The sequence below is a fragment of the Myotis myotis genome, unplaced genomic scaffold, assembly GCF_014108235.1.
Source record: "Myotis myotis isolate mMyoMyo1 unplaced genomic scaffold, mMyoMyo1.p scaffold_m19_p_9, whole genome shotgun sequence".
NCBI lineage: Eukaryota > Metazoa > Chordata > Mammalia > Chiroptera > Vespertilionidae > Myotis > Myotis myotis.
The window spans coordinates 24,639,384-24,665,550 of record NW_023416401.1 but is presented as its reverse complement, the minus strand read 5'-3'; the positions used below and the strand labels follow the sequence as shown (position 1 = coordinate 24,665,550).

At 47.7% G+C, this 26,167-nt stretch overlaps 1 protein-coding gene and 1 long non-coding RNA gene across 4 annotated transcripts; one reads left to right on the top strand and one right to left on the bottom strand.

Annotated features, from left to right (window-relative positions):
* Positions 1-366: 366 nt before the first annotated feature.
* On the bottom strand, positions 367-10,233 carry TTPAL (alpha tocopherol transfer protein like). Of its 3 annotated transcripts, none has more exons than XM_036323658.1 (5): positions 10,128-10,233; positions 5,512-5,971; positions 4,387-4,580; positions 2,947-3,057; positions 367-680 (listed from the first exon to the last, which is right to left on the bottom strand). In XM_036323658.1, exons 2-5 carry the CDS (start codon positions 5,954-5,956, stop codon positions 402-404), a joined length of 1,029 nt encoding a protein of 342 aa, XP_036179551.1. In that variant the 5' UTR covers positions 5,957-5,971; positions 10,128-10,233; the 3' UTR covers positions 367-401. The 3 variants fall into 3 exon arrangements, with proteins under 3 accessions (XP_036179551.1, XP_036179553.1, XP_036179552.1); XM_036323660.1 differs by lacking the exon at positions 10,128-10,233 and adding an exon at positions 9,274-10,113; XM_036323659.1 differs by lacking the exon at positions 10,128-10,233 and adding an exon at positions 6,716-6,778.
* On the top strand, positions 674-4,157 carry LOC118663743. The gene is made up of 2 exons (XR_004970133.1): positions 674-1,628; positions 3,497-4,157. It is a non-coding gene; the product is annotated as an uncharacterized LOC118663743 (long non-coding RNA).
* Positions 10,234-26,167: the final 15,934 nt, after the last annotated feature.

Genomic DNA, 26,167 nt, shown 5'->3' with positions numbered 1-26,167 from the left:
AAACTCCTAAAGTCTTACATGTGGCCACCGTGCAGGCTGGACCCAAGTGTTTCATAGGAGTGTGCTGACTGGCCAATCGGGTTGTTTTCTGCTGAAGATGGGATCAAAGTGACTTTGGTCCTCATTCTTCCTGCTTTGAGATGTTTAAGAACCAGAAACAGCTTCCAGATTAATGGCTGCAAACTGGGATTCCACAGATTTGGGCATCACTGGGAATGCTCTCCAGGTCTTCATGGAGTGATTCAAGTGATCAAGGGCATGCCCTTCGCTCAGGCTCGGCTTTTCCTCCACGCCGCAGCTTAACTACAAGGAGCAAGAATCCATGGCACCTAAAATTCTCCTGTGCCTCCCCAAAGCGAAAAGGAAAGGACTTAAAGCTGGTGGTGCTCACAAGGGACTGGCTAATAGCAGGAGTACAGCTGTGATTTCACAGCCCGCATGGAGTCATCACACTGCGCATCTGAGGTCAGCCCCTCGGGCAGCAGGGCCCGCCCCAGGATGCTGTCGCAGGCGGGGACAGGCTGGCAGAACTCTCTCACAAAGTCCTCCTCTGAGGCCAGCAGCACCGCGTTCCAGGCAGCAATGTCCAGCTCGCCAGCCGTGCCCCCGTACTCCTTGGGGAGAATACTTTTTGGAAGGTTTATGTGGAGAGAGTTCAGGTCAGACCCGTGGAGGAAAAACTAGAGGAGAAGGAAATGAAAACACACCTGGCCTTAGGTTAATCAGTGATTCACTAACCTCCTTCATGCTATGTGCTCAAATATCTTGAATGAATAAAGGAATGGATGATGGCAACTCTACCCCTCCAGTTCTTGAAAAGCTTGAAGATTCTTAATTTTCTTTTCTTTATACCAAGTGCCCTGTTGGCTGCTCCTAGAAAATATACCCAGAATCCAACCACCTTACTGCTACCCTAATGGCACCATGCCACCATCGTTTCTACCCAGACTCCCACAACACCTGCTTCCTGGTCTCCCTGCTTGCACCCTGGTCCCACCACAATCTAAGCTCATTTCAGTGATGTCAGATCACGTCACTCCTCTGTACAACTCTCCAGTGCTCCCCTCACAGACTAAATGCCAAAGGCCATATGATCTAGCCCCCATTACTGCTCTGCCTCCCCCTTCTCCTGCTTCCCCGCTGCTGCTCCTCCAGTATGCCAGGTGTGCTCCCACCCCAGGATCGGGCTGTTGCTGGTCCCAGGGATCTGTAAGGCTCATTCCCTTGCCTCTTTCAATTCTTTACTCAAACGCCAACTTCTCAATGACGCTACCTCTAACCACCCTATTGAATACTACAACCCTTTCCCCCTTCCCACACTCACTAACTTCTTTCACTGCTTCATTTTTCTCCATTGCACTCATCACATTCTAATACCAGGTAACATATAATTCGTTGTCTATGTCTCCCTAGAACAGGGGTGGGGAACCTTTTTACTGCCAAGAGCCACTTGGATATTCATAACATCATTCTCGGGCCACACAAAATTATTAACTTAAAAATTAGCCTGCTATATTTGGTCAAACATTCACTTGACTCACCCTATTGCCTTGGCAGGGCCAGACCAAATGATTTTGTGGACATTACACGGCCTGTGGACCAGACGTTTTCCACCCCTGCCCTAGCATGTAAGCTTCCTGGGGACTGAGAATTTGGTCTATTTTGTTTATCTAGAACATACTCACATGTAGTATTTGATCAATATTTTTAAATGAATGAATGAACATATGAAGGAACAAAGGAACAAGATTGTGGGCCACAAATAAGGTCATTTCACAGATGTGAAAAGAAGACTTAGCCCAAAGGCTGCTTTGGAAAAAGCAAGTTCCAAATAGGAGCTCCAGGAACCAACACAGGCTCAAACCCAGGCGTGGAGGCCACTAAGTTAGTGGTTCTCAGACCTAACTGTGCATCAGAATCTCCTAGATTATAAAAGCACAGATTATTGGGCTGTACCCCTGAGCTGATGAATTAAAACCTTCAGGGAGCCCAGCTGGTGTGGCTCAGGGTTTGAGCGTCGACCTATGAATCAGGAGGTCATGGTTCAATTCCTGGTCAGGGCACATGCCAGGGTGGTGGGTTTGATCCCTAGTGTAGAGCATGAGTGTGCAGGAGGCAGCCGATCAATGATTCTCTCTCATCATTGATGTTTCTGTCTCTCTCTCCCTTTCTGAAATCAGTAAAAAAATTTTTTAAAAAGTCTTCAGAAAAAGGTCTGGGGATCTGGATTTTAAGTTCACTCCCTTGCAATCTTGAGATTCTGTCTTTCTGTGCTTCCTCTTTGAAAAAAAAAAATTATATATATATAAATAAATAATTCAAGTCCCAGTCCTTGGAGTGATCACAATGTTCCTAGGCCTAGGGAGGGGAAAACCACCACCCGCCATATTTCAATCTCGGTGCTGGAAAAGGCTCTCCCATCTTTTCATGTGTCACTTACCCGTTTTTAAATAAGAGTTAAGCTAAAAGCTCACCTACCTCATAAACCTTGAATTATTCCACACACTTTATACAGCAGGACTACAGATTAGGTAGATGGGAAGGCTTAAATAGTATTTTGAAACCCAAGGAGCTGTAGGGAGAAATCTCCATAACTCTTCTTCACCACCTGCCCAATGACAACTCTTTTCCATGTCCTCTTATATGTAAAATATAATGTTGGTTTACAATGCTCAGCCCAGGATATGAAAAAGTCTGATTGATTACAGAGCAGGGAAGCTCTTAGATAGCAACTCTGGCTCTGCTCTCTCTATTGTCAAATGTTATATTCTTATTCATCTCCCCCTCACAGAAAGGACTGTTCACTGAACTTTTCAAATTAATAGTCCCAGGGCAAGAATAATAAACTAAGATAAGACTACTGATGTCACAATTAAATTTATAGATGTCACCAACACGGAAGCAGAAACAAAATTAAAGTATCTTTAGTAGGATCATCACACTTACTCTGTTTGCTATTTTCTCCTTCAGAAATGGTTTTATGATGGCAAAAATGCCTTTAAATATTCGAGGTTCATTCACGATATGGACCGCTTTTATCCGAATGGGGAAGCCATCCTGTGGGGGAAGGGAAGGGGATGTCAGAACATATGGAATATTTGCAAACTGTCAGTTACCACAGCCTGCCTCCCCCAGTGAAATCTTCTTCAGTCTGGTCTGAATCTCAAGGTCTCCTCAAAGAAACACAAGTAGGGGCTAAACAGGAAGGTAAAAAGTGGTCTGAACCTATGTGGATAGATCTAGTAAGTATTAGACCTTCTGAATCAGAGTTGCCCAAAGTGTATTTCTCGGGATGCTACCAGGTGTGATGTAAAAAAGCGTCCAGGTAGGTAAATGAGTTTGAGAAGTAGTAAACTAAATACAGTCAAACAGATTTCCTTTAACTGCAGGACTGTTCAGAGCCTTAAATGTAAATGTTTACTGTACAGTGACATTCACAAGGAAGGGACTTGCTTTACCATATTTCCCATTTTAACCCTGGAATTTTGTCTCTCAGATCATCTTACAGGAAACAATAATCTAAACTGATTATGCTGAGCCTTACATCTACATGGGATTTAGCAGGAGGCATCAGAAGAGTGGGCGCCAAGGAAAGCCAGAGCGCTGCCTCACAGCCAGAATTCAAACCTCCGATAACGACCAAATGTGACGTGGATGTTTACATACTCAGCCTGGGGCACAGCAGGGCCTCAGACACATGGCAAACTGTTCTGTCTCTGGTCCCGACAGCTCACAAGAACCAGCACCCACAGGCTGGGTCTGAGTGAGCAGGAGTCACGCCGGAGAGACTTGGGCCACACGGTATCTGCTAGGTCAGTTTCCCCGCCGACAGAAAAAGAAAAGTAATTCTTGACTTGTCTATCTAAAAGGATTCCTTGAAGCACTGAATGGGTACGATGACCGTAAAAGTGCTTTGCAAACCATTACACACTGCGAAGATATATAAGGAACCCGACGGTTCTCAGTGACTTGCGTTCTGAGACACAACTTGAGGGGCGAAAGCATCGGGCCAAACAGTCCAACAGTGCTCCCCACCCCCGGTCCCACAGGCGGCCGGGCAGGCTCTATCACCTTGGGCAGAAACACAGTTTCTCAGTTTCATTTGTTAGGAGAATTTCTCCTCTGTCTTCTTGACCAAAAAAAAAGAGCAGAAAGCATTTCTCTGGTTTTTGGCGTCTTGTCCGAAAGCTGATCTTGCCTAGATTAAAGGTACCTCAGAAACTACTGGAGACCCTCAGGGGAATGAGTGGTAAATAGATGTTCCAATGCTTCCGTATTTTTCTGATTGCAGGAGCCGGAAGTTGGGTGTGCCTATCACATGGGTAACTGGACAGGGCTCTGGGGAAACCAAACAACAGAAAGGCACATGACAAATGGAGGCCATACCTGAAGGATGCCAATCACCTTTTTGGCTATAAAAGGGCCAAAGTGAGATGCTTTAGATAAGCTCACTCCTTTGTAGTCTGCAAGAATTACAATTCCATTCACTTGGGTCTCTTCAGATTGAATGAGCTTTTCCAACGTCAAGTATATGACTCGGATGTTTTCAGTGATTGGATAGCTGCTCGGTATCCATCTGTCTAAGGTCGTAAGAGATGGTCAGTATGTTACATAAATGCATACAAACAATCAGACAGGCTAAGATTGATCTCTGTGCTAAAACGGTCCTTTAAAAACAGAAAGGCAAGATGATATTCTACTGGCATGGCTCTATTGAGGTTAGGAAATCAGACACCTTCAGCAGCAGCTGACATTTCTTAACTCCTGAAATGGAAATTGCAATTGTGTTGAGGTCAAAAGTGTGAACTCTGAAGTTACACCTTGGGCAAGTTACTTCCTTACTCTGAGTCCTCATCACCTCATAAATAGAATGGGATAATAGGACTTATTTTATTTTTATTTTTTGCTAATCCTCACCTGAGGATATTTTTTCTATTGATTTTTAGAGCAAGTGAAAGGGAGGGGATGGGAAAGGGAGGAGAGAGAGAGAAACATCGATGTGAAAGGGACACATCAATTAGTTGCCTCCCACATGCACACAGACCAGGGCCAGGGATCGAACTGCAACCCAGGTACGTGCCCTTGATGGTGCATCCCTTGGGTGCGCGGGATGATGCTCTAACCACTGAGTCACGCCAGCCAGGGCAATAGTACTTATCTTAATGGACATCTATGCCTCTGCCATCAGATGTGTCCCTTTATCTTCAGGACATCACCCTGATTTTCCTTGGGGAACCACCTCTTCCCATGCTAACCATGCAGTTTGGGTAAAACTGAATTTGAGTCCTGGCTCCAGGTGTGGGCTTGGTTCTGTGAGATGCTCCTGTCTCCTCAGACTAAATCCTCCCTTTTTTCGTAAGCTGGGTTGAGTAGGGTTTGTTATCTGCCATGAAAGGCCTTGACTAACACATGGAGGTGATAAAAGGGAAAAGGAAAGGGGGAGAGGGGCTGGACAGACACACCCCAAACCGAGGCTGTGCACAAGCACCCCGCCACAGCCTAGGGCAATACCTGGGCGGATGCAGAGGATATGGCAGCCCCGCGGGTCTGTGTGGGGCAGCACGGTGAGGAATCCGGAAGCGAGGACCTCTTTTAAGGCCGACGGCTTCAGGTTCTGGAAGACCTCAGGCCAACTTCTCCTGCAGCCGTGGTAGTTGATCAGGAGCTGCAGGGCCCGGTCGTAATCGAACTTGCGGGCCCGGAGGAAGCGCAGCAGGAAGGCGTCGTCCAGAGCGGTGCGCAGGCCCGGGCACTCCTTCCGCACCATGTCGCGGAGGGCCTGCGCGTCTCGGAGTCTCCACTCCGGCTTCTCCTGCAGCTCTTCCCTGGCCTTGGCGACCAGTTCTTCCGTCAGCGAGCACACGTAGCCAGGAGGCTTGGGTGCTGGTGGCAGCTCATTTTCGGAAAGTGAGGCCACAGAAGGGCTAGTTCTCAGAGAGTCACTTTCTTCTGACATTAGCTACCAGGGTGCCTGTCAAAACAGATGCCCCAAGTGGAGTTAATAAAGTGCAGCCTTATTAACTGGTCATCTCAAACCCCAGGGCAGCTGATGCGGGGGGACTGGAACGTTTTTGTTAAGCCAAGTAACCTCAGAGCACTGGGTCTCAACTGGGGTGGAAGGGTGACCTGGATCTGAAAGGCTGAATTAAGTTAGAATCTCCACGGGGGCACCCAGACCTACAGCAGGAAACACACACTCCTCATCCAACACCGTGGCTTTGCTCACAGATGTATGCATGGATGCTCGATATAACTCGTAATTAAAGAAACGTGAATTAAAACAACTCTGAAATTCAGACTGGCAAAATGCAAAATGGGTTCTCTGATATGCCTGCTGTTGGGGGAATAAGCTAGGTAGCCTCTTTGGATGGCAGTTTGTCATTATCTATCAAAATTTAGCCCTGGCCGGGTGGCTCAGTTGGTTCGAGTGTCGTCCTATACACCAAAAGGTGGTGGGATTATAATGGCAAAAACTGGAAATACTTTACCTACTAGTTGGAGGCTGGTTAAGTAATATCACCATAAGAATGGAATACTATTCAGTCATGGAAATCAGGTAGAACTTATAAACTGATATGCGGGGGGGGGGGGGGGGGAGCAGTCGCAGAACAATGTATATAAAATAGTCCTGTTTGACCAGCAGGTGTGGCTCAGTGGTTGAGCATCGACCTATGAACCAGGAGGTCAGGGTTCGATTCCTGGTCAGAGTACACACCTGGGTTGCAGGCTCCATCTCCAGTAGGGGGCATGCAGGAGGCAGACAATCAATGATTCTCATCATTGATGTTTCCAACCCTCTCTCCCTCTTCCTTCCTCTCTGAAATCAATAAAAATAATTGCATTTATGTTTCTAAAATATATACATATATACACTTGTCAATACACCTAAAATTTCTGAGAAGAGATACAGGAAACTGTTGCCAATGGTTCCCAGAGAACAACTGGAGAACTGGATGTTTGAGGCGGGAGAGGCTTTTTCTGTACTGTTTGAATTTTTTTTACCATATGCAATGTGACTTATCATGGTGGTCATGAAACGGAACTCATCAGATCTCCTGCTGGGGTGAAGCATAACTGACGGATGGCCCAGCTGCTTTCCCCCTGGATCCGCCATCCAGGGGTCCACGCTTTACACAGACTGGCCCCCAGCCAATGACTGAGACATGGGACTCCTCTACCAGGTAACTCTCTGCCTCAGGGACTCCCCATCCGCCTGGCCAGCCAACCCTTTCATGGACCTGCGTGTAGTCGGAGACTTACTGCCCAAACCTCCTCCACAGGGCCAGCTCCCCTCCATCTATGCTTCATGGGCGTTGCTGCCAATGGCTTTCTTGCGTGTCTAATCTCATCTTAGTTTCTGCTTCTTAGAAGACCAGAACCAACACACTTATCAAGTGAAAAGCAGAAACAAAAAACGGCTGCCTTAGATATTCCAAGAATAAGATAGCAGTAGGGCTGACCAGTTCCAAAGCCCAAGCTCTTGTCCATGGGCTGCCACTGAACCCCTGGAGCTCGAGGAAGGCAGGGACCACCTCATGGGTCTCTGCATGTAGCCAGTCACGCACAAGTGCACGGCAGCTGTTGTGGCCAGGTTACTTCATTCCCTGCATTCTAGCCGCCAGCCCTACCCAGCTTTTTTCACTTCCTCCCAGAGGTGTTTTTTTTTGTCTTGTCACATCCTGTTTCCTCCAACTAATATGCTCTTCCTCTAGTTCATCACCTGACTAATTCATCCTTAAGTTCCAATTAAATGCCACTTCATTCATTCAACAAATATTGAGCACTTACTATGTGCCAGGCCCACTTCCAGGCACTGAGGACGCAGCAGTGAAAATAAAATCCTGCCTTCACTGAGCTTAGATACTAGTGTGTGTGTGTGTGTGGTGGTGGTGGTGGGGGGGGGGGGTCACTATAAGCTAAATAAACTATATATTCTCCATAAGCACTATGGAGAGGGATAAAGCAGGAAGGGGGTTGAATGTATCTGGGGACAAGAGTTGCAATTGTAAATAGGGTGGTCATGGAAGGCCTCACCCAAGTGACAATGGAGCAAAGACAAAGGAGACGAGGGAGCAAGTTGTGTAGGTAGGTATCTGGGGGAACAAGGGTGAGTCTGAGGCAGGAATCTGTCTGGCTTTTTCGAGGAACAGAGAGGCCGGTGTGGCTAGAGCCAAGTGAGCAAGGCAGAGAGTACCAGCAGGTGAATTTAGAGAGGTGCCCACTGGACCAGAGCTTTGTAGGCCAAGAAGGTTGCCCTTGAGTTTGGTGGAAGCCAACAGGGTTTTGAGTCGAGTGACATGACCAGATTTGTATTTTAAGAGGATTATTCAGTTGTCTTGCAAATGGACCGGAAGGGGACGAGGATGGAAGTGAAGAGACCATTTAGAGGCCGCTGCGTTAACCCAGGTGAGAGATGACGGTGCTTGAAGCAGAAGGCCTTCTCGGACTCCAGGCCGGATTAGGAGCCTCCCACAGCCCTCTGACATAGCACTTCTCCCACGCCACTGTTGTCTGTCGGCAATTTGTGAGGCACATTCACAACTGTCTTGCTCATCACCTTAAACCCAGCACCTCACAGGGTGCCAGGCACACAGTCCGAGCTCCATAAATATTTGTTGAATGAGTTTAATCTGCTTGGCAGAGGTATGCTGAGCAAGGAATGGAACAAGCAGATTCATAGGATCCACCCTGGGCTGTTTCCATGGGAGTTACCAACAGATGCCTGTAATCGCAATCCAGTGCTTACCCAGGAGGAAGACTGTCATGCCCACGTCCATGCCCCAGCCTCAGTGTCTCTCTCCAGCCCGTCTCCTAGCTTCCCACCTCTCAATGCACAGTAAATGCCAGTCAAAACAAACCAGTGTCCCACCATTCTCAGGACACCTCATGCATTTATGATATTTCTGCCTGGAATTTCCTCTCCTTGTCTGTTCCCACCCAGACAACTCATCACGTTCCAGACCCAGCTTCAATGTCACCTCCTCTGTGAAGCCTTCCCTGATTCCCTAGGGCAACTCCCTCCAGTGTTCCGCAGCACCTATTTTTTTCAGAAACGGCAGTCCAGTGTTATGACATAAACACTCCTCAGGGTCTGCTTCACCAACCTTTCATTATCAAGGAATCACTGATCACCTACCCTATGAGTCAGGCACTGTGCCCACACGCACTGGGCATGCAACAGCGAACAATATAATTCTTTGCCTTAGGAAGTTTAACTTAGTGACATAATGAAGCGATAATACGTATGAGCGTTTTACCATGCATCGAGCTTACCGTGGTGAATAAGAACTTTTCTTTTACTCTTCACTGTATTTGGTGCCGGCTCTATTACTCCTCCCATTGTAAGTGGGAGGAAACTGCCCACTAGGATGTAAATTCCACGGGGGCAGACCATTTGCCTGGCATGTTCACAGATCTCCCCAGTGCAGTGGTTCCCAACCTTCCTAATGCCGCGACCCTTTAATACAGTTCCTCATGTTGTGGTGACCCCCCAATTTCATTGTTACAAATTGAACATAATTAAAGCATAGTGGTTAATCACAAAAACAATATGTAATTATATATGTGTTTTCCGATGGTCTTAGGCGACCCCTGTGGAAGGGTCGTTCGACCTCCAAAGGGGTGGCGACCCACAGGTTGAGAACCGCTGCCCCAGTGCCTGGCCCGTGAGGCAGCTCAACACCACCAGCGACGGATGTGGAGGTAAGTGCTGGGACCAGGGGCACACACCCGGCGGGCCCTGCACTCCCCGGAGCCTCGGGCTAGTCTCCAGGGTCTGGGCAGTTGTCAGGCACCGAGCTGATGGCCGAACAGGGGGGAGTGCAAACCCCACTCGTTAGGGTGGAGCCATGAAGCTTCCTCACCTGAGTCCATCACCCTGTGAGCACCACCTTCCTCCCCACGCCACCCAAGCAAGGAGAGGTCAGGATGCCATCGCTCCTGGGGCCCCACAGACCCTACGTCCCGTAGCAGCCTTTCGAGACCCCACTTCCGGTTGTCACCCCTTCCCCAGGTGTCCCCATTGCCTGGGGTCTCGCTCCTCGGGTCCCCCACTTCCGGTTATCACTCCCTCTCAAGGATCCCTTCCCCCGGCCCCCAGGGCCACGGACGGGCTCGCGGGCACTCACCGGCCCGGTTACGGGGCGGAGCGCGGGTCAGTCGGCGGCGGGAGCCTCGTCCGGCAGCACGCGCAGAACGACCCGCACTCCCGGCCGGCCCGGCCCCGCCCCTCGCGCCGGAAGTGACGTGCCAGGGCGTGCGAAGACAGGCAGCGCCGTCAGTGCGCATGTGCATGTCTGGCCGCGGTGTGGTCTTTGGCTCCACCTGGCGGCCGGAATCCGCGCGGTGGGACAGGAGCCAGGGGGAGGCTGGCTGGGAGGAGGGGGAATGCCAGCAAGTTTAGGTGGGAGAGCTGGGGAAACTGAGGCCCAAAGAAGGAAGGAAGAAGCTGCCGTTTCCCGAGAACATAGCTACCGTGCGCCTGGTGTGTTACGTTTATTGTCTCATTAAATCCTCATATTTATGGAAACTTTCATGAAAGGGAAACTGGCAATCAATGGAGTAAATGGCTTTAAACCTAGATTTCAGGATTAGCATTCCAGGATTCTTTTCTGCTTTGGGGTTCATGAAGTCCCCTTTATGAGAGTGGTAAATTAAATAAGGTTCTACTAGGCCTCAACCCCTGTCCATTAAATTCCCCGGGCCCACCAACATAGCTACGACTTTGAGAGAAATCTAGGTCCCTCTATCAGGCAGAGTAAAGGCGCTAAACCATTTCTGGAGAGAGACCTGCTGTAGCCCGGGAGGACTCAAAACCCAAAGGAGTACCCAAGAGATGACCTCATTCCTTCCTTTCCCAACCCCAGGGGCAAGAGGGCCAGGGAGATGCTAGATTGTGTGGAAATCAGCAATTACAGAATCTTTCAATTTTATCTCCTGTGTGAAAGAAAGAAGCTGCAGATGTAATACAGAAGTTAATTAAAAGCCCCCAAATGCTGTATTTGCATTGGAAATATCAGTATGAATTCAAGAGATGTTTTATTTTTGGAAAGAAATGTATACTAGTATGTATGAATACATCATACACATATACACATGTATACATTAACATATATATTCTGTATATATAACATACCTAGAAAGGCCTAGAAACAATGACTAATCTAGTAGCAAAGAGCATATCCAACACTCAGATTTTAGTCTTGAAATGCTATTTTCTATTTAAAAACATAAAGGGACCTCTCAGAGAAATTGCTGATTACAGATACTGTGTACAAGAGGAGCCTGGAATGTCTTGTCATACTTGATAACAAAGAAGCTATCAAAGGCACTAGGGTCACATCAAAAGGACTTGGAAACCAACCTGAAGATGAGATCATTTCAGCTGCAACAAAGATCATTGCAATTGATTGAAACTCATCAAATATGTTTCAATCCCTGAGTTCATAAAACCAGCAAAAAAAGAGTTAATGTTCAGCAAAAATACTAATTGATCACTTTCTGAGGATGGCATAGAAACAAATTGTATTCTTAAAAACTAGGTAAATAAAAGGAAAGAATCAATTACTCCACTTTTTTAAAAAAGCCTTCATTGATTTCAGAGAGAGGAAGGGAGAGGGAGAGACAGCAACATCAATGATGAGAGAGAATCATTGATCAGCTGCCCCCTGCACGCTCTCCACAGGGGATCAAGCCTGCAACCTGGGCATGTACCCTGACCAGAATTGAACCGTGACCTTCTGGTTCATAGGTCAATGTTCAACCACTGAGCCACACCGGCTGGGCAAGTATTCCACTTTTTATATATTAATTATACCACTGGGTAACCAAATAATAGGTTAAGAAAAACAACTTCTTGTAAAATTATTATAGCTAACTGCCTTGGCTGGGTGTCTCAGTTGGTTGGAGTGTCGTCACATACACCAAAAGTTTTGATTCCTGGTCGGGGCACATTCCTAGGTTGCAGGTTCCATTCCCAGTCAGGGCACATACAGAAGGCAACCAATCGATGTTTCTCTTTTACATCAATGTTTCTCTCTCTCTTCCTCCCTCCCTTCCCCTCTCTCTAAAAAAACACACAAAAAAACAAAAACAACAACAACAATAAAAACATGTCATCAGTTAAGGATTACAAAAATTATTACAGTTAATAAGTGAAAACAAAATGATTGCCATTTTGCAGCCTGCTATAAAATCATGTACCTAGCTAAAGAAAAAGAGAGAGAGAGAGAGAGAGAGAGAGTCCAGCCATGTACATGATTCTTGATGAAAGAACCCAGAACCACCTGCTATCATGCCAAAGGAATGAAACCTGGGTCTGACCCAGCTGCTAATTTACAGGAAATGCAGAAGTCAAAGGGCCAAGCTGAACTGTACAATGAGGATGCAATTGACAAAATCCAGACTTTGAGAAACTATACAGACCAAGCAGCCTGAGTTCTTCAACAGATAAACTGCAAGGAAAAGAAAGAGATAGAGGGAGGACCTGTGCATTGAAAGAGGCATAAAAGACATATTAAGTTTTTTTAAATGGGCAAAACTAAGCTTGAATGTCTAGGGGTGCACACTCAGATGATTCAACCACAGAGAATGCAAGGAAATAATTACCATAAAAGTCAGGGTGGTCGTTCCTTTCAGGGGAAGGGCTGTGACTGGGACATGGAGGGACTCATGGGGGGCTGGCAAAATTCTATTTCTTGACCTGGGTGGTGATGACAAAGGTGTATGCCTTGAAATGACTCCCTGAGCCACAAATTTAATTTGTATGATTTTCTGCATCAGTGGTTTGTTTTACAATATAAAGGTTTTTAAAAACGAAAACAGAAATATTCCACTCTGTGTGTGTTTGTGTGTGTGCACATATACATACTAGTATATGTATATATAGCTTCTGGGAGTACTAGGTTCATAACAGGCACTCACTAAATACGACTCCCCTTCCCTGTTAATAATGTGAAAAACCCTTACCTGTGTGATTTCACTGCCTTGTGTGACTAATTAAAAATAGTTGATGTTTATTAAGTGATTGTTATGTGCCAGGACTGTTCCCAGTGCATGTCGTCTAACTGAATTTTCACAACCTTGTTATTTTTATTCCCATTTTACAGAGAAGAAAATTGAGGCTCAAAGAGGTTATCTGTGGCCACACAGAAAGTGGTAGAGCAGTCAGATTTTAAACCCAGGCAGTCTGGCCCCCTGGCCCATACTCTCATCCCGTGTGTGTGTGTGTGTGTGTGTGTGTGTGTGTGTGTGTACCTACCTTACTTGTTTTTTAAATTTGGTGTCCAGTGCCCCTTTTTGTACAAATAATAACTCCCCCTATGGAGTGTCTGCCAATGTGTGTGCCACCTCTTACCATGCCACAGCGTGGATCATGGAGGTACTTGTTAGTCTGCATTTGATAGATGAGAAAACTGGAACTCACAGAGATGAAGAACTTGCCCAGTTACAAGGTTAACAAATGGAAGCATTGGGCGTTTGAGTTGTGGTGGGGACGGTTCATACTCTTTGGCCCATCAGATTCTAAAGAACAAAATGTTCCTACTCTTAAACAGATGGCCCGCTGATGGATCTGACCCAGTCTGAGGTCATGGGTTGCCCAATCAGTGGTCCGGAGCCTGACTTGGCTTGAGAAGTGTCCAGACGAGGGCTGGGAGAAGTCAAGAGCTTGGCAAGTGCCAGACATGCCTGACCCCAGTTGGAGGGTCGTGTGAAGCTTATGATCCAGGGGCTTGGTGTGCCTCGAGGAGCCAGGGACTCCTATGTGCCAGGCTTTTGTTCAGAAGCCTTAAAGTCAGGGCCTAGAATAGAGCTGTCCACTTTCCATGTGCCCGGGGCCAGCTGCATGGATTTCCCAGAAGAGGTGGGAGCCAAGCCGTGCTTTTCTGGCCACACATTGATTTTCTAACATCACTCAGCATCACAGCTTGGAGATACCATCCATCGTCTCTGTCCCTGGGGGCTCTACACCCCAGCCCGGCTGATGCATTTCAAAACGAGGAGAGGTGGGGACTCCAACCCTCTACCTCACAGGTACCAGCTTAAGAGCCCCCAAGCCCACACTCCATTGTATATTAACATCCAACAGGATCAACTTCTTGCCAAATGCCAGGCACCTTGCTAAGCACTTTGTGTGTATTCACCCAGCTAGCCTCACAGACAGGCTATCGCGGAGGGGCTCCTGTGAGGACCATTGGAGAGGTGAGAAAACAGACCCAGCGAGGCAAAAGCACTCGTAAACAGACACACAGAGATGGCGCTCCAGGTCTGTCATTGTGAAATCACAGGCTGTCCATCGGCAATGCTCTGTCGAGTCACTGTGTCAGCCTTCACGACAACCTGGCTGGATAGTCCGGTCACCTCCATGAAGATATGAGGAAACGGAGGCCCAGGAGGTGGGTGTGACTTGCACAGTGTTACTCGAAACTTCTGCTGTGACAGCCAGTGACTACTTTTCAAGAGCACAGTGACAGCCCACAACTGCTAAAATGTGGCCCACGTCCCTGGATGTATTATCACGCCTTACATTTGCCCACAGCTGTTCTGTGATGGGAAGAAGGGGCAAGGAATCCTTTGGTGATCATCTTCTCAGGCATGATGGGGTCTCCTCTGGGTGGTGGTGACTATTTGGAGAGTTTACCATGTGACCCCTCCATGAGGGCCAAATGGTGTGATGGGGCAGGAGCAGCGAGAGGTGAGGAGAAACAGGATGCCTGGCTATGTGGATGTAGGAGCCAGAGAGTGGGCCTGCTGAGGTCAGCCCACCCTCCAGGTGCCCCCGGGAAAGGCTGCTTGAATGCTTCCCATAGAGCAGCGTGGACAGAAAGCAGCTACAGGGGCCAACTTGGGCCTCATTCTGTGGGGCCTCCTAGAGGGGCAGAGGGGCGGCAGCAAGAAGCTGGAGTTGGATGTCAGATTCCCAAAGATTGGAGAAGGAATTGCAAGGGACCCCCAGGAAGAAGGGTGCATCCATTGAGGTCAAAGGTGAGAAGGACTTGAAGCCATGGCCATCCCCATGAGTCTACAACAGCGTCCCAAGACAGGCAGGGGCGGCTTTCAGTATCTGCTGCGTCCAGAGCCCTTGAGGCCAGCTAGAAGGGTGCTGGCCAAGTGATACCCTTCCTCTCCTCTCACCATCGCTGTGAGCCCGCCTCGAGCCCAGAGAGGTGAGGAAACCATCAATGGGCTCCACAGGTTAAAAAAACAACAACTAGTGCTTCTAGAATGGCTGAAATTTAAAGAGACACCCTAGCAACTGGAACTCTCAGACATTGTTGGTGGGAATGCCAGATGGTGCCACTACTTTGGAAAATGATCGGCAGCAGTTTCTTAAAAAGCCAGACTTATATGACCCAGCAGTCCCACTCCTAGATATTTGCCCAAAGTAATGAAAGAACTTGTTCACTCAAAGACATGTGCATGAACGTTCGTAGCAGCTTTACTTACAAGAGCCAAAACTGGGGGCAGAGTGTCTATCCACGGAGAAATGGGGCAAACAAACTGTGATACTGATGTATCTTCGTAATAAACAGGAACAAGCTACCAATACACAGACACCTCTCAAAATAGTTCTGCTCGATGGGACAAAAAAAAAGAGTACGAATTGTATGTTTCCACTTCTGTGAAATTCCAGAACATGTGAAGGACCTGCAGCGAAAGAAGCGAATCTGCAGTGATTGCCCGAAGGATCACATCAGAGACAGTTCACGTTAAACAATTAGCACAGGGCTGGGGTGTAATAAAGCACTCAATAAATGTTAACTATTATCGATCTTCACCTGGGCAGCGGCTGCTGGCTGTTTAAGTTTCTCAGCCTTTGAATCAAGTGCTTACCGCCTCAGTTACATTTATTGACATGGAAAGATGCCCAAAGCGTACTGTTGACGGGAAAAAAGCAGGCTACGAAACAATATATTTCAAAGGCATTTTAAAGACTCAAGGGGGGAAAGCGGCCGTACTTCTCTCAGCATGGTGTCTGCACACTGGAAGCGCTCAGTGCAAGCCAGCTGTGGTTATTACTCACGTGAAGGCATTTTGTTGCCCACCCAAGGCTACTTTCAGATATTACCCCGTGAGCTCCTGTGAAATAAGATAATGCTCGCGATTGTGCTTCAACAGTGAGTCAGAGCGAGATAGACCGGGGCCGCCCCCCTGCCTTCCTTCTGACGCACTGCAGGGGGCTATCATGGGTGGGGCTGGAGTTGGACTTGGGACCCATCGGTCTCAGGTGGATGTTGGTACTTTCTTTTGCGTCCCTGGAGCAAAAGCAAAGCAAAGCCGTGCCCTTTGGAATATAGATTCCAAGCTTGGACAAAGAATATCCTTTGCAGTAACTGAGGTGCTATGATGGAATGTAGACACGTGAGGGCACTCCAATCAATTGGCAATTGAGAAAATCACAGAAGGATGATGATGATGATGATGATGATGATGATGATGATACATTTAACTTGGCTTCCATTTATTAATTTTTTGCTATGAGCTCCTAAAATATGCTCAGAGACTCACAATCTTTATCCCTTTTTATCCTTCCAAGTACCCCATCAGATAGATTCTGTTACTAAAGATTTTATAGATAGGGTGTATTGCTCTAGAATTTAAAATTTTAGAATTTTAGAAATATATATATTTAAGGAGTCAAACTTCACAATTTATTAACAATTTATTTTTATTGATTTCAGAGAGAGGAAGGGAGGAGAGAGAGAAACATCAATGACGAAAGAGAATTATCAATCAATTGCCTCCTGCATGGCCCCTACTGGGGATTGAGCCCAATCCTTGCATGTGCTCTGACCAGGAAGCAAACCTTGACCTCCTGGGTTGATGCTCAACCACTGAGCCACACTGGCCGGGCAAAATTCACAGATCTTATAAAATGTACAGCTATTAAGTGTAAAACTTGGTGAATTGCTACAGGTAACCCTGCTCAGATCAAGATGCATAACTTTTAAAATATATATATATTTTTATTGATTTCAGGAGGAAGGGAGAGGGAGAGAGAGATAGAAACATCAATGACAAGAGAGAATCATTGATTGGCTGCCTCCTGCACGTCCCCCACTGGGGTCGAGCCCACAACCCAGGCATGTACCCTTGACTGGAATCGAACCCAGGACCCTTTAGTCCACAGGGCAATGCTCTATCCACTGAGCCAAACTGGCTAGGGCAAGATGCATAATTTTTAAATTTAAAAACAAGTTAAATTGATTGAGGTAACATTGGTTAATAGCATTAGATAAGTTTCAGGTATGCAACTCTATAATACAATCTCTGTATCCTCTATTGCATGCTCACTACTTGAAGTTTAGTTTCCTTCTGTCACCTTGTATATATTTTTTAATTTGCCAACTTGTGTTTGATCCCCTTTCTCCTTTTCATTCACCATTCTGTTGTCTGTAGCTATGCATTTGTGGTTTTGAAGATATATAACATTTTAAAATGTTTTTAATATATTTTTATTGATTTCAGAGATAGAAACATCTGTGAGAGAGAATCATTGATTGGCTGCCTTCTGCACGCCCCCTACTGGGGATTGAGCCCACAACCCAGGCATGTGCCATGACTGGGAATCGAACTGTGACCTCCTGGTTCATACATAGTTCGACTCTCAACCATTGGGCAACACCAGCTGGGCCTAAGATAGGTTTTTGATGTATTTAAGAATTAGTTGTGACTACTTGTAGGGACAAGCCACTCCCAGTCTTTTATGTTTTTATCCTCACTGCAGGGGTCGTTCTCAGCATCTACTAGGGTTCAGGAATCTGGAGAAGGGGCTACGAGTAAATTAAATAAACTAGACATGAAATATAAATTTGGAAGGCATTTTGGGGGCCAGATGGAGACTTAGTTCTGGTGACTAATTTCCTCGAATCTCTGCACCCAGGGCTCTTTATTCCTACATTTTGCCCTAGAGAGAGAGAGAGACAGAGACAGAGAGACAGAGAGACAGAGAGAGAGAGAGAGAGAGAGAGAGAGAGAGAGACCCCATGTGAGAGAGAAACATCGATTGGTTGCTTCCCGTACACACCCTAACCAGGAATCAAACCTGCAACCTAGGTATGTGCCTTGACCAGGAATCAAACCCACATTCTTCTGGTGTACAGGATGATGTTCCCACCAACTGAACTACCCGACCAGGCCCAGTCTTTTTTGTGGTGATGAGATCATGGTCCTTGGAGTTGGGGACCCAGGGTCCAGACCTGATGTGCCCCCACCCCAGGGCACTCTGTGACTCTGGGCAAGTTAAGGTGTCCAGTCATCACCTTCCTCCCAGGAAGGCCCCTGGCAAGAGCAGTCCCTCAGTCAATGTCCACTGGCCACAGGAGGAACAAATCACGGTGCCCTCTGCTCCCTGCCTACCCCTGGGGCCTGAGGACTCAGGAATGAACCAAGTCACTATAAAGTGCTAGTAATGTACAGGTTTCTAGAAAGACATGCAGGCATAGTGACAAGACGAAGGCAACCAGATGGACGCCTCACAGTGGTCCACCGGCCTGGAGGGCCATGGCCATCTGAGAGCCCTGGAATCGGAAATCCAGCCGCAGGCTGGGGGAGACAGGCTCAGGCCTCCCTCCAGGAATGAGCTGCTGGGAGTCTTCTACCTGTGACCCCACTTGTGACCGCAGCTCCTATCACCTCAGCCTCCAAAAGGCTGGGCCCACAGGGCCATAAATTCCTGCTATCATTAGTCAGTATCTCTACAGCTCCGGCTGTTTGCCAGGAGCGCTACAGTTATTTTTATCACTTACGAGTTCCATAATTATTTTTTATCACTTTTTTCTCACAGTAGCCTTGCAAACATGGCTGGTTTTGCTTTCTTTCAATTTGGAGTTAGGGGAATCCAGGCCCCAGAGGATTTCAGGGAACTTTTTTTAATTTGCCTGAAACTCCAGAAAGGGTCAGGGTTTGACTCACAGCCTTTCTGAGGTCCAGGCTGGGGCTTTGTGTGAGGCCAAAGGCTGTGGAAGAATCAGGGGGTGGAAACCGGGAACCATCAGTAACTAGGGAAAGATCTTGGCTCAGCTACTTCTGAGCTGTGTGACCTAGGGCAAGTCACGTAACCTCTCTGTGCCTCAGTTTCTTTGTCAGTCAAATGAGGTAGTACTACCTCATAAGTTAGTACATATAGATGCTCAGTAACTGTGAGGTTCGATAGAACTTAAATCGGGGTCCGAATTCTAAACTCTGACCCTGGCTTACTGGATGACTTGGGCAAGTCTCTCGCCCTCTCTGAACCTTAGATTTCTCATATGTAAAATAGGCATAATCTTGCCTGCCTCACGCCTTGGCTCCTGTATCTCCAGTCTCATCAGCCTGGTCTTCAAGTCCTCACACCTCCAACTCTGCTTGGTACTAAGCCCAACCGTGCCACCCGCAGCTCTGCCTGGTTAACTCTCCATTATCATCTCAGATGTCCCGCCTTCTCTCCCTCCCCTCTTTTCGTCACTTATTCAACAAATATTTATTGAACACCTACTATGTGCCAGAACTGTGCTAGGTGGTAGATAGGATAGGCAAAGCCCCTGTCCTCATGAAGGGGAGGTAGACCATAAACTAAAAAGAGATGAAAAAACAAAAACTCAAGGCAATTACAAACTGTATTAAGAACTTCATAAGGGAAAGTTAAAACAGCATAAGAGGAAGTAAATGAAGACGGTTGCTTTCCAGAAAGTCCTCTCCCAGGGACTCTTGTGTTTAAATTAATAATGTATCTGACGATGTACATGGTAAAAAACCCGGGCGATGCAACGCGCCACGCAGTCGAAAGTGCTCCTCCCTGCCTGCTCCCACCCCGGCCCCAGATTTGCAGCCTTCCCCCAGAGAGGCCCTGTGTGACCAGCTTCTTGAGCGTGGGTGCCATTGGGGTGGCATCTGAGTCACAAGAAGCGGCAGCCGTTTGCAGGTGTGGGAGGAGTCCAAGCGGAGGGCCTGGCAGTGCAAAGGCCTGAGGAAGAGAAGGGCCCGCAGAGGCGATGGGTGGGCGACGTGGGGCCAGGGAGCCAAGGGAAGGAATTTGGATGTTTCTCTATGTGGCCTGGGCAAAGCTTTCACGTTGGGGGCTGGGGCTGGGTCATGGTCAGGATGAGTGTCTTTGGGTTTGTGTTCTATAAAAACACCATGGAGAATGGATTTATGGATTTGAGTGGAGCAGGGAGACCATTGAGATAAGAACTGTGCAGCTGATGATGGTGGAGACAGGGGCCGGGATGGAAGAATGGGGGTGTTGAGTAGGGGGGTGACCTGGGCTATTTGGGAGGTGGGGTGGAGACCAGCGAGGGTTCCCAGGCCATATACTCTCCTGACGCCATGCCATTGTTAGTAGGCCGTCTGTGTGATGATTAGATTAACGCTGCACCCAGCAACCTGGCACAGAGCGGGCACTTGGGATATGTTTGCTGAAGAGATGCCTAAAGGATGAAAAGGCCCTTTGTGAATGGAGACACGCCCTTTGAGAAAAGGCTGCAGCGGGCCCCTAAGTGCTCCCTCCTCCCCCATGGACACTCCCCTCCCACCCACCTTGCCAGGAGAATCACCCCCAAACCCACCCTGCCATTTGGAGCCAGCTGCTGATATGAGAATTTTTGAACCTCAACCTTAGGATTCTCATATATTCTTGGCTGTGAAACCCTTTTCCCATGAAAGCCTGACTCAGTCTGGGAAGGCCTGATTGAGTCCAGGGGTGCAAGGCAGCCCCAGGTTAGTGCAGAGTTTTCCCCCAGCCCCGACCTTGGCCTCTCCTCCATCACTTCCTCCGGATAGCTGATGGCTACTGCTTATTTTGTACGAGGCAAATCCAAGGCAACACACGAAATACTGTCCATTAATTTTATTCTCATAATAGTCTTAGGAGGTGGGTTCTACTATGATACCCATTTGAGAGATGAGACACCTTCTTGCCTTCTATCCTGCCTGCCCACCCATGTCCTGGAGGCTCTCATTCATCTATAATAATAAAAGCTTAATATGCTAATTAGACCAGACATCCTTCTGGATGACTTTCTGGATGAAGCCGGGGCTGCAAGGGAAGCCTGGGTCCCGGGTGCCAGAGGGAAGCCGGTGCCGGCAGCTGGGGAAAGGAAGGCTTACTCTTGCATGAATTTCGTGCATCAGGCCTCTAGTTCTGTATATATTTGCCTGATGGTGGTTTCCTTGGAACTTCTGCCACAGGGAAAATCGCCCAGGTTCCCTGAGTCCTGTTTAGCCACTGAGTCTAGTCTTTCATCTTCTGCAGCCTTTTTTTGTTTTTTAGTTTTTTAGCATTTTTATTGATTTTAGAGAGGAAGGGAGAGATAGATGGAAACATCAATAATGAGAATCATTGATCTGCTGCCTCCTGCATGCACCCTACTGGAGATTGAGTCCACAACCCAGGCATGTTCCCTGACCAGGAATCAAACCCTGACCTCCTGGTTCAGCGGTCAATGCTCAACCACTGAGCCACACCAGCTGGGCTGCAGCCTGTTTTAAGACATTGTTGAAGGATTTTTTTTTTTTTTTTTTTTAGCTCAATTAGCAGGTGCCTGTTGACCTCCTACTACTGGGACTATGTGGTAAATGACACAGGACTCAAGTCTGGTGGGGGACCCAGTTCACCAGGATCTTCCCTCTGCACAGTGGGTGACTTGACGGCAAAGATTTGGTCTTTTCATCTCTGCTCCTGGACTTAGCTGATTCTGTGGAAGTGAGTCCAAGACAGGAGGAGAGGCCATGGAGAAATGCAAGCCCTGCCAAGATTAAGGAAAAACTGGGTGCATGGCATAAACATCCCTGCCTCTCTCTCATCCTGTCCTCTAAGCTCCCATTGGCTCCTTCTTTTGATGAAATCCAACAGGATTCAGGAGGCCTGGGTGCTCCTGGAGCACAGAGTAGGGCAGGCAAGGGCACGAGAGAAGCACCATCAAAGGACATTCGAGTTCAGTCTTGTAACTTGCGTAGTTTTCCAGAGGGAGAAACCGGGAAAGGGTGTTTCCACTAGAGGGAACAGCAGGTACTAAGGAGTTACAAAACGCCTGGCCCGCTTAATTGTTTATTTAATTAGGATTGTTTGTTTGATTGATTGATTCTGTTCTATGTGCACTTGGTGAAAATAAAACATTCAAAAGGTACAAAAGGCCATAAAATGAAAAGTAGGTCTTCCTCCCTCCCCTGACCCAGCTAATCAGCTCACCTCCCCAGAGGCCATCTTTCTCTCCAGTCTCTTATCACTTTCTAGAGCAGTGGTTCTCAACCTTCCTAATGCCGCGACGCTTTAATACAGTTCCTCATGTTGTGGTGACCCCCAATTTCATTGTTACAAATTGAACATAATTAAAGCATAGCGATTAATCACAAAAACAATATGTAATTATATATGTGTTTTCCGATGGTCTTAGGTGACCCCTGTGAAAGGGTCATTCAACCCCCAAAGGGGTCGCAACCCACAGGTTGAGAACCGCTGTTCTAGAAACAATCAATGCAAATGACAGTAAATGCTAGTGAAGTGTGTGACATGTGTCACTTGAACTCCTAACTTGACTTAATGTGAGTGATATTTGTAGAGCTCCTACTGTGTGCAAAGACATCAGCTGAGAATTCTGGCCTTGGACTCTAAGCCCAACCCTTCAATAAACACTGTGTAGTGTCAGACACACCACACTCAGCTTCTCATTTCCTCCCCCAGTCAAGGGGTGAGTGTCCCAGGGTCCAGCCAGCTCTCTGAGGTGTGCTCACCATTGTGTTGTCTAATTGACGTTTTGTGGATTAAACTGAATTAAAGCCAAATCACTGGCAAGAAGCAAATCATAACATGGGAGCACACATAAGCCTTGGGTATGGTTCTGGGGATCACATGTTGTTGTTTTCGGAAGATGAGTAGGGTTTTTATCTCCCAAGAGCTGCTCTTCTCTGAGCCACAAGATCAGTTGTCTATGGTTTGGCTTTGTCGGGGGGGCGGGGGGGGGGGGAGCAGTTGGGTCCAACCAACTAACTGGAAGGGCAGATCTTTCCTGACTACCCCTAGCTGGTGTCTGCAACCCTCGTGGCGTTTAAGACCAGAATGGGGAGCTGGGAGGGCCAGCAGGCTACAGATATGGGAATCCCCACAGCCAACCCCCACAGCAGACTTGCCAGTGCCTGAAAGCAAACAACCAAATCTGGGCCCCAGATGCCAGCCCGAAACCCAGAGGCCAGAGCAACCCAGGTCACCAGGAACAGATGAGAACAGGGCCCTTGTTTCCTGTTCTTCCATTCCAACCTCTCTCATTCTCTCACGACCCAGTTCCTTCCTGACCATGCCTGTGTGCCCAGCACTTAGGGCAAACGTGCCTACCATGGTCAGTCCACCTGCTTTGTGCAGGTGCTGACTACACACCAGCCCTTACCGCACCCCCCCTCCCCAGCTGCTCTGCAAGGAAGGTATTGATGATCCCCACTTTTGCAAACAAGGAAACCTGAAGCTCAGAAAGGAAGGATGTGCTGGCCAGTGTGGCTCAGTGGTTGAGTGTTGACCTATGAACCAGGAGGTCATGGCTCGATTCCCAGTCAGGGCACATGCCTAGGTTGGGAGCTTGATCCCCAGTAAGGGGTGTGCAGGAGGCAGCCAATCAATGATTCTCTCTCATCATTGATGTTTCTATCTCTCCCTCTTCCTTTCTCTCTGAAATCAATAAAATATTTTAAAAAATAAAACAGAAAAGAAAGGAGGAATGCAGGGCAGTGTGAGGTCAGGGATTATAAGGTATAGTGATATCAATGGGCATTTTGTATAAAAAAATTATGGAGTGCTGAGCACAGAATCAGAGAACCTTAGAAACATGAAGTCCAGGAGTCCGGGGCTCACAACCTGTGTATTAGCAGTGCTAGAGGCCCGGTGCACGAAATTCTTGCACTGGGGTGGGGGGGGCGGGAGGGTCCTCAGCCTGGCCTGCGCCCTCTAGCAGTCTGGGAGTCAGTCGGACATCCTTAGCGCTGCCACAGAAGCAGGAGAGGCTCCTGCCACCACTGCTGCCCTTGCCAGCTGTGAGCCCAGCTTCTGGCTGAGCGGCGCTCCCCCTGTGGGAGCACACTGACCACCAGGGGCAGCTCCTGTGTTGAGCGTCTGCCCCGTGGTGGTCAGTGCGCTTCATAGCGGCCGGTAGTTCCACCATTTGGTCAATTTGCATATTAGCCTTTTATTATATGGGATAATCCACCCCACCCATTCCCCACACCACAGATGAAATGTCTCCCTTGAGCCCGTCTCCCATCCATTCACGCCTCTTCTTTCACCTGGGGTCTTGTTCTCTGGTGTCTCTTTCAAACCTGCACACAGCAGCCAGAGGCATCTTTTAAAACTTCAAGCAGACTGTGTTACTCTTCCCCTTAAAACACTTCACTGGCTCCCCTTTGCCCTCAGGATAAAGTTCAAACCTCTTGACCTGGTTCATAAGGTCCTCTGTCATCTAGTCATAGTATCTTGTCACTCTGCCTCTCTCTGGCATCCCCTCCCAACTTTACACCAATTCACATCGACCTCATTTTAGTTCACCAGGTATGCCATGCACCCACCGGGACCTTTGCACTTGCTGTTCGTTCCATTTGGAACACAGTGTACACCAGCGCCCCCTTCTCTGGTGGGAATACTCTCTCTTCCTGTCTCCACTGGGTAGCCATTTCTGCTGACACCCCTCCCAAGGAGGTGGGGTTGGAGCCTCGCCCCCCGCATCCTCTCCCAGATCCCGCATCCAGGCGCATGACAGAGCTCGCTGTGTATGGAAATGCCCATGTGCTTGCCTGTGTCCCCATCAGCCACAGCGGGCAGAAACTTGGGTCATTTCTTCTCTACTGAACCCCTTAGCTCCTGGCATTGTGCAGGGTAGAAAAGAGTTGCTGAATCAATATGTATTGATAAATGAATCATATTACGTTAGAATCACAGAATCACAAAATTTTAGAATCATGGAGTCGGTGAAACAGAAACCTAAAATCTCAGGATCACATCATCATAAACTTAGAAAGTACTAGACACAGAGAAACTGAGCCTCCCAGAAGCTTAGGATCTCAACGTTGGAAGAATTCTTGTAGAGGCATCTTGTCTTTTTTTTTTTTTTAATACATTTTATTGATTTTTTACAGAGAGGAAGGGAGAGAGATAGAGAGTTAGAAGCATCGATGAGAAAGAAACATCAACCAGCTGCCTCCTGCACACCCCCTACTGGGGATGTGCCCGCAACCAAGGTACATGCCCCTGACCAGAATCGAACCTGGGACCTTTCAGTCCACAGGCCAACGCTCTATCCACTGAGCTAAACCGGTTTTGGCTGGGGTATCTTGTCTTATTAGTGGGTTAGGTAAGCCTCAGCTGTGCCCTTCTATACTATTTGACTTACATTTTATTACATTGTCTTTCAAATATCTATTTTTATGATGTGTCCTTTCATAATATGCATTGAGCACCTAACTTATTAACCGCTACTTATTGAACACACAGTAAGTACCAGACAATATGTTGGCCAACTGTATTTTATCTACGGCTGCACAAATTATCCTGATTTAAAACAATAAACATTTATTATCTCACAATTTTTGTGTGGTGGGACTTCAGGAGTAGCAGTCAGTCAGGGCCATGGTCACCTGAGTGCCTGGAGGGTCCACTTCCAAGACGGCTCGTTCCCACGCTGGCAGTGGACAGCAGGCCTCAGTCCCTCTCCACACGGACCTCGCCACAGGCTGCTTGAGTGTTCTTACAACATGGCTGCTGCCTTCCTCAGAGCAAGTAATGCAAGACGGAACCCGCAGTGCTTTTTGAAACCCAGCCTTGAAAGTCACACTCCTTCATTTCCTCAATTGCCTAGTGATTGCCCAGGAAAAGCCCTATTTTGTCGGGGAGAGGCCGACACAGTGGTGTCAGTATCAGGAGCGGGCTCATTGGGGACCATCTTGGAGGCTGGTTCCCACTACAGTGTTGAACAAGACTGACAGAATATCTGCTCTTAGATTTAACAATCTTGGGATAGGTTTGTGTGAGTAGTGGTGGTGCTGGGCAGGGGTTGGCGGGGGGGGGGGGGGGCGGGGGGGGAGTGGTATGTAGAGGAAAACAATAAATCAATAGTCAAATAAATAGAGATAATTTCAGATAGCTATTAGCATAATGAAGAAAATCAAACAAGACAGTAAATTATATCAGAGATCAGTAAACTAAAGTCACTGGCCA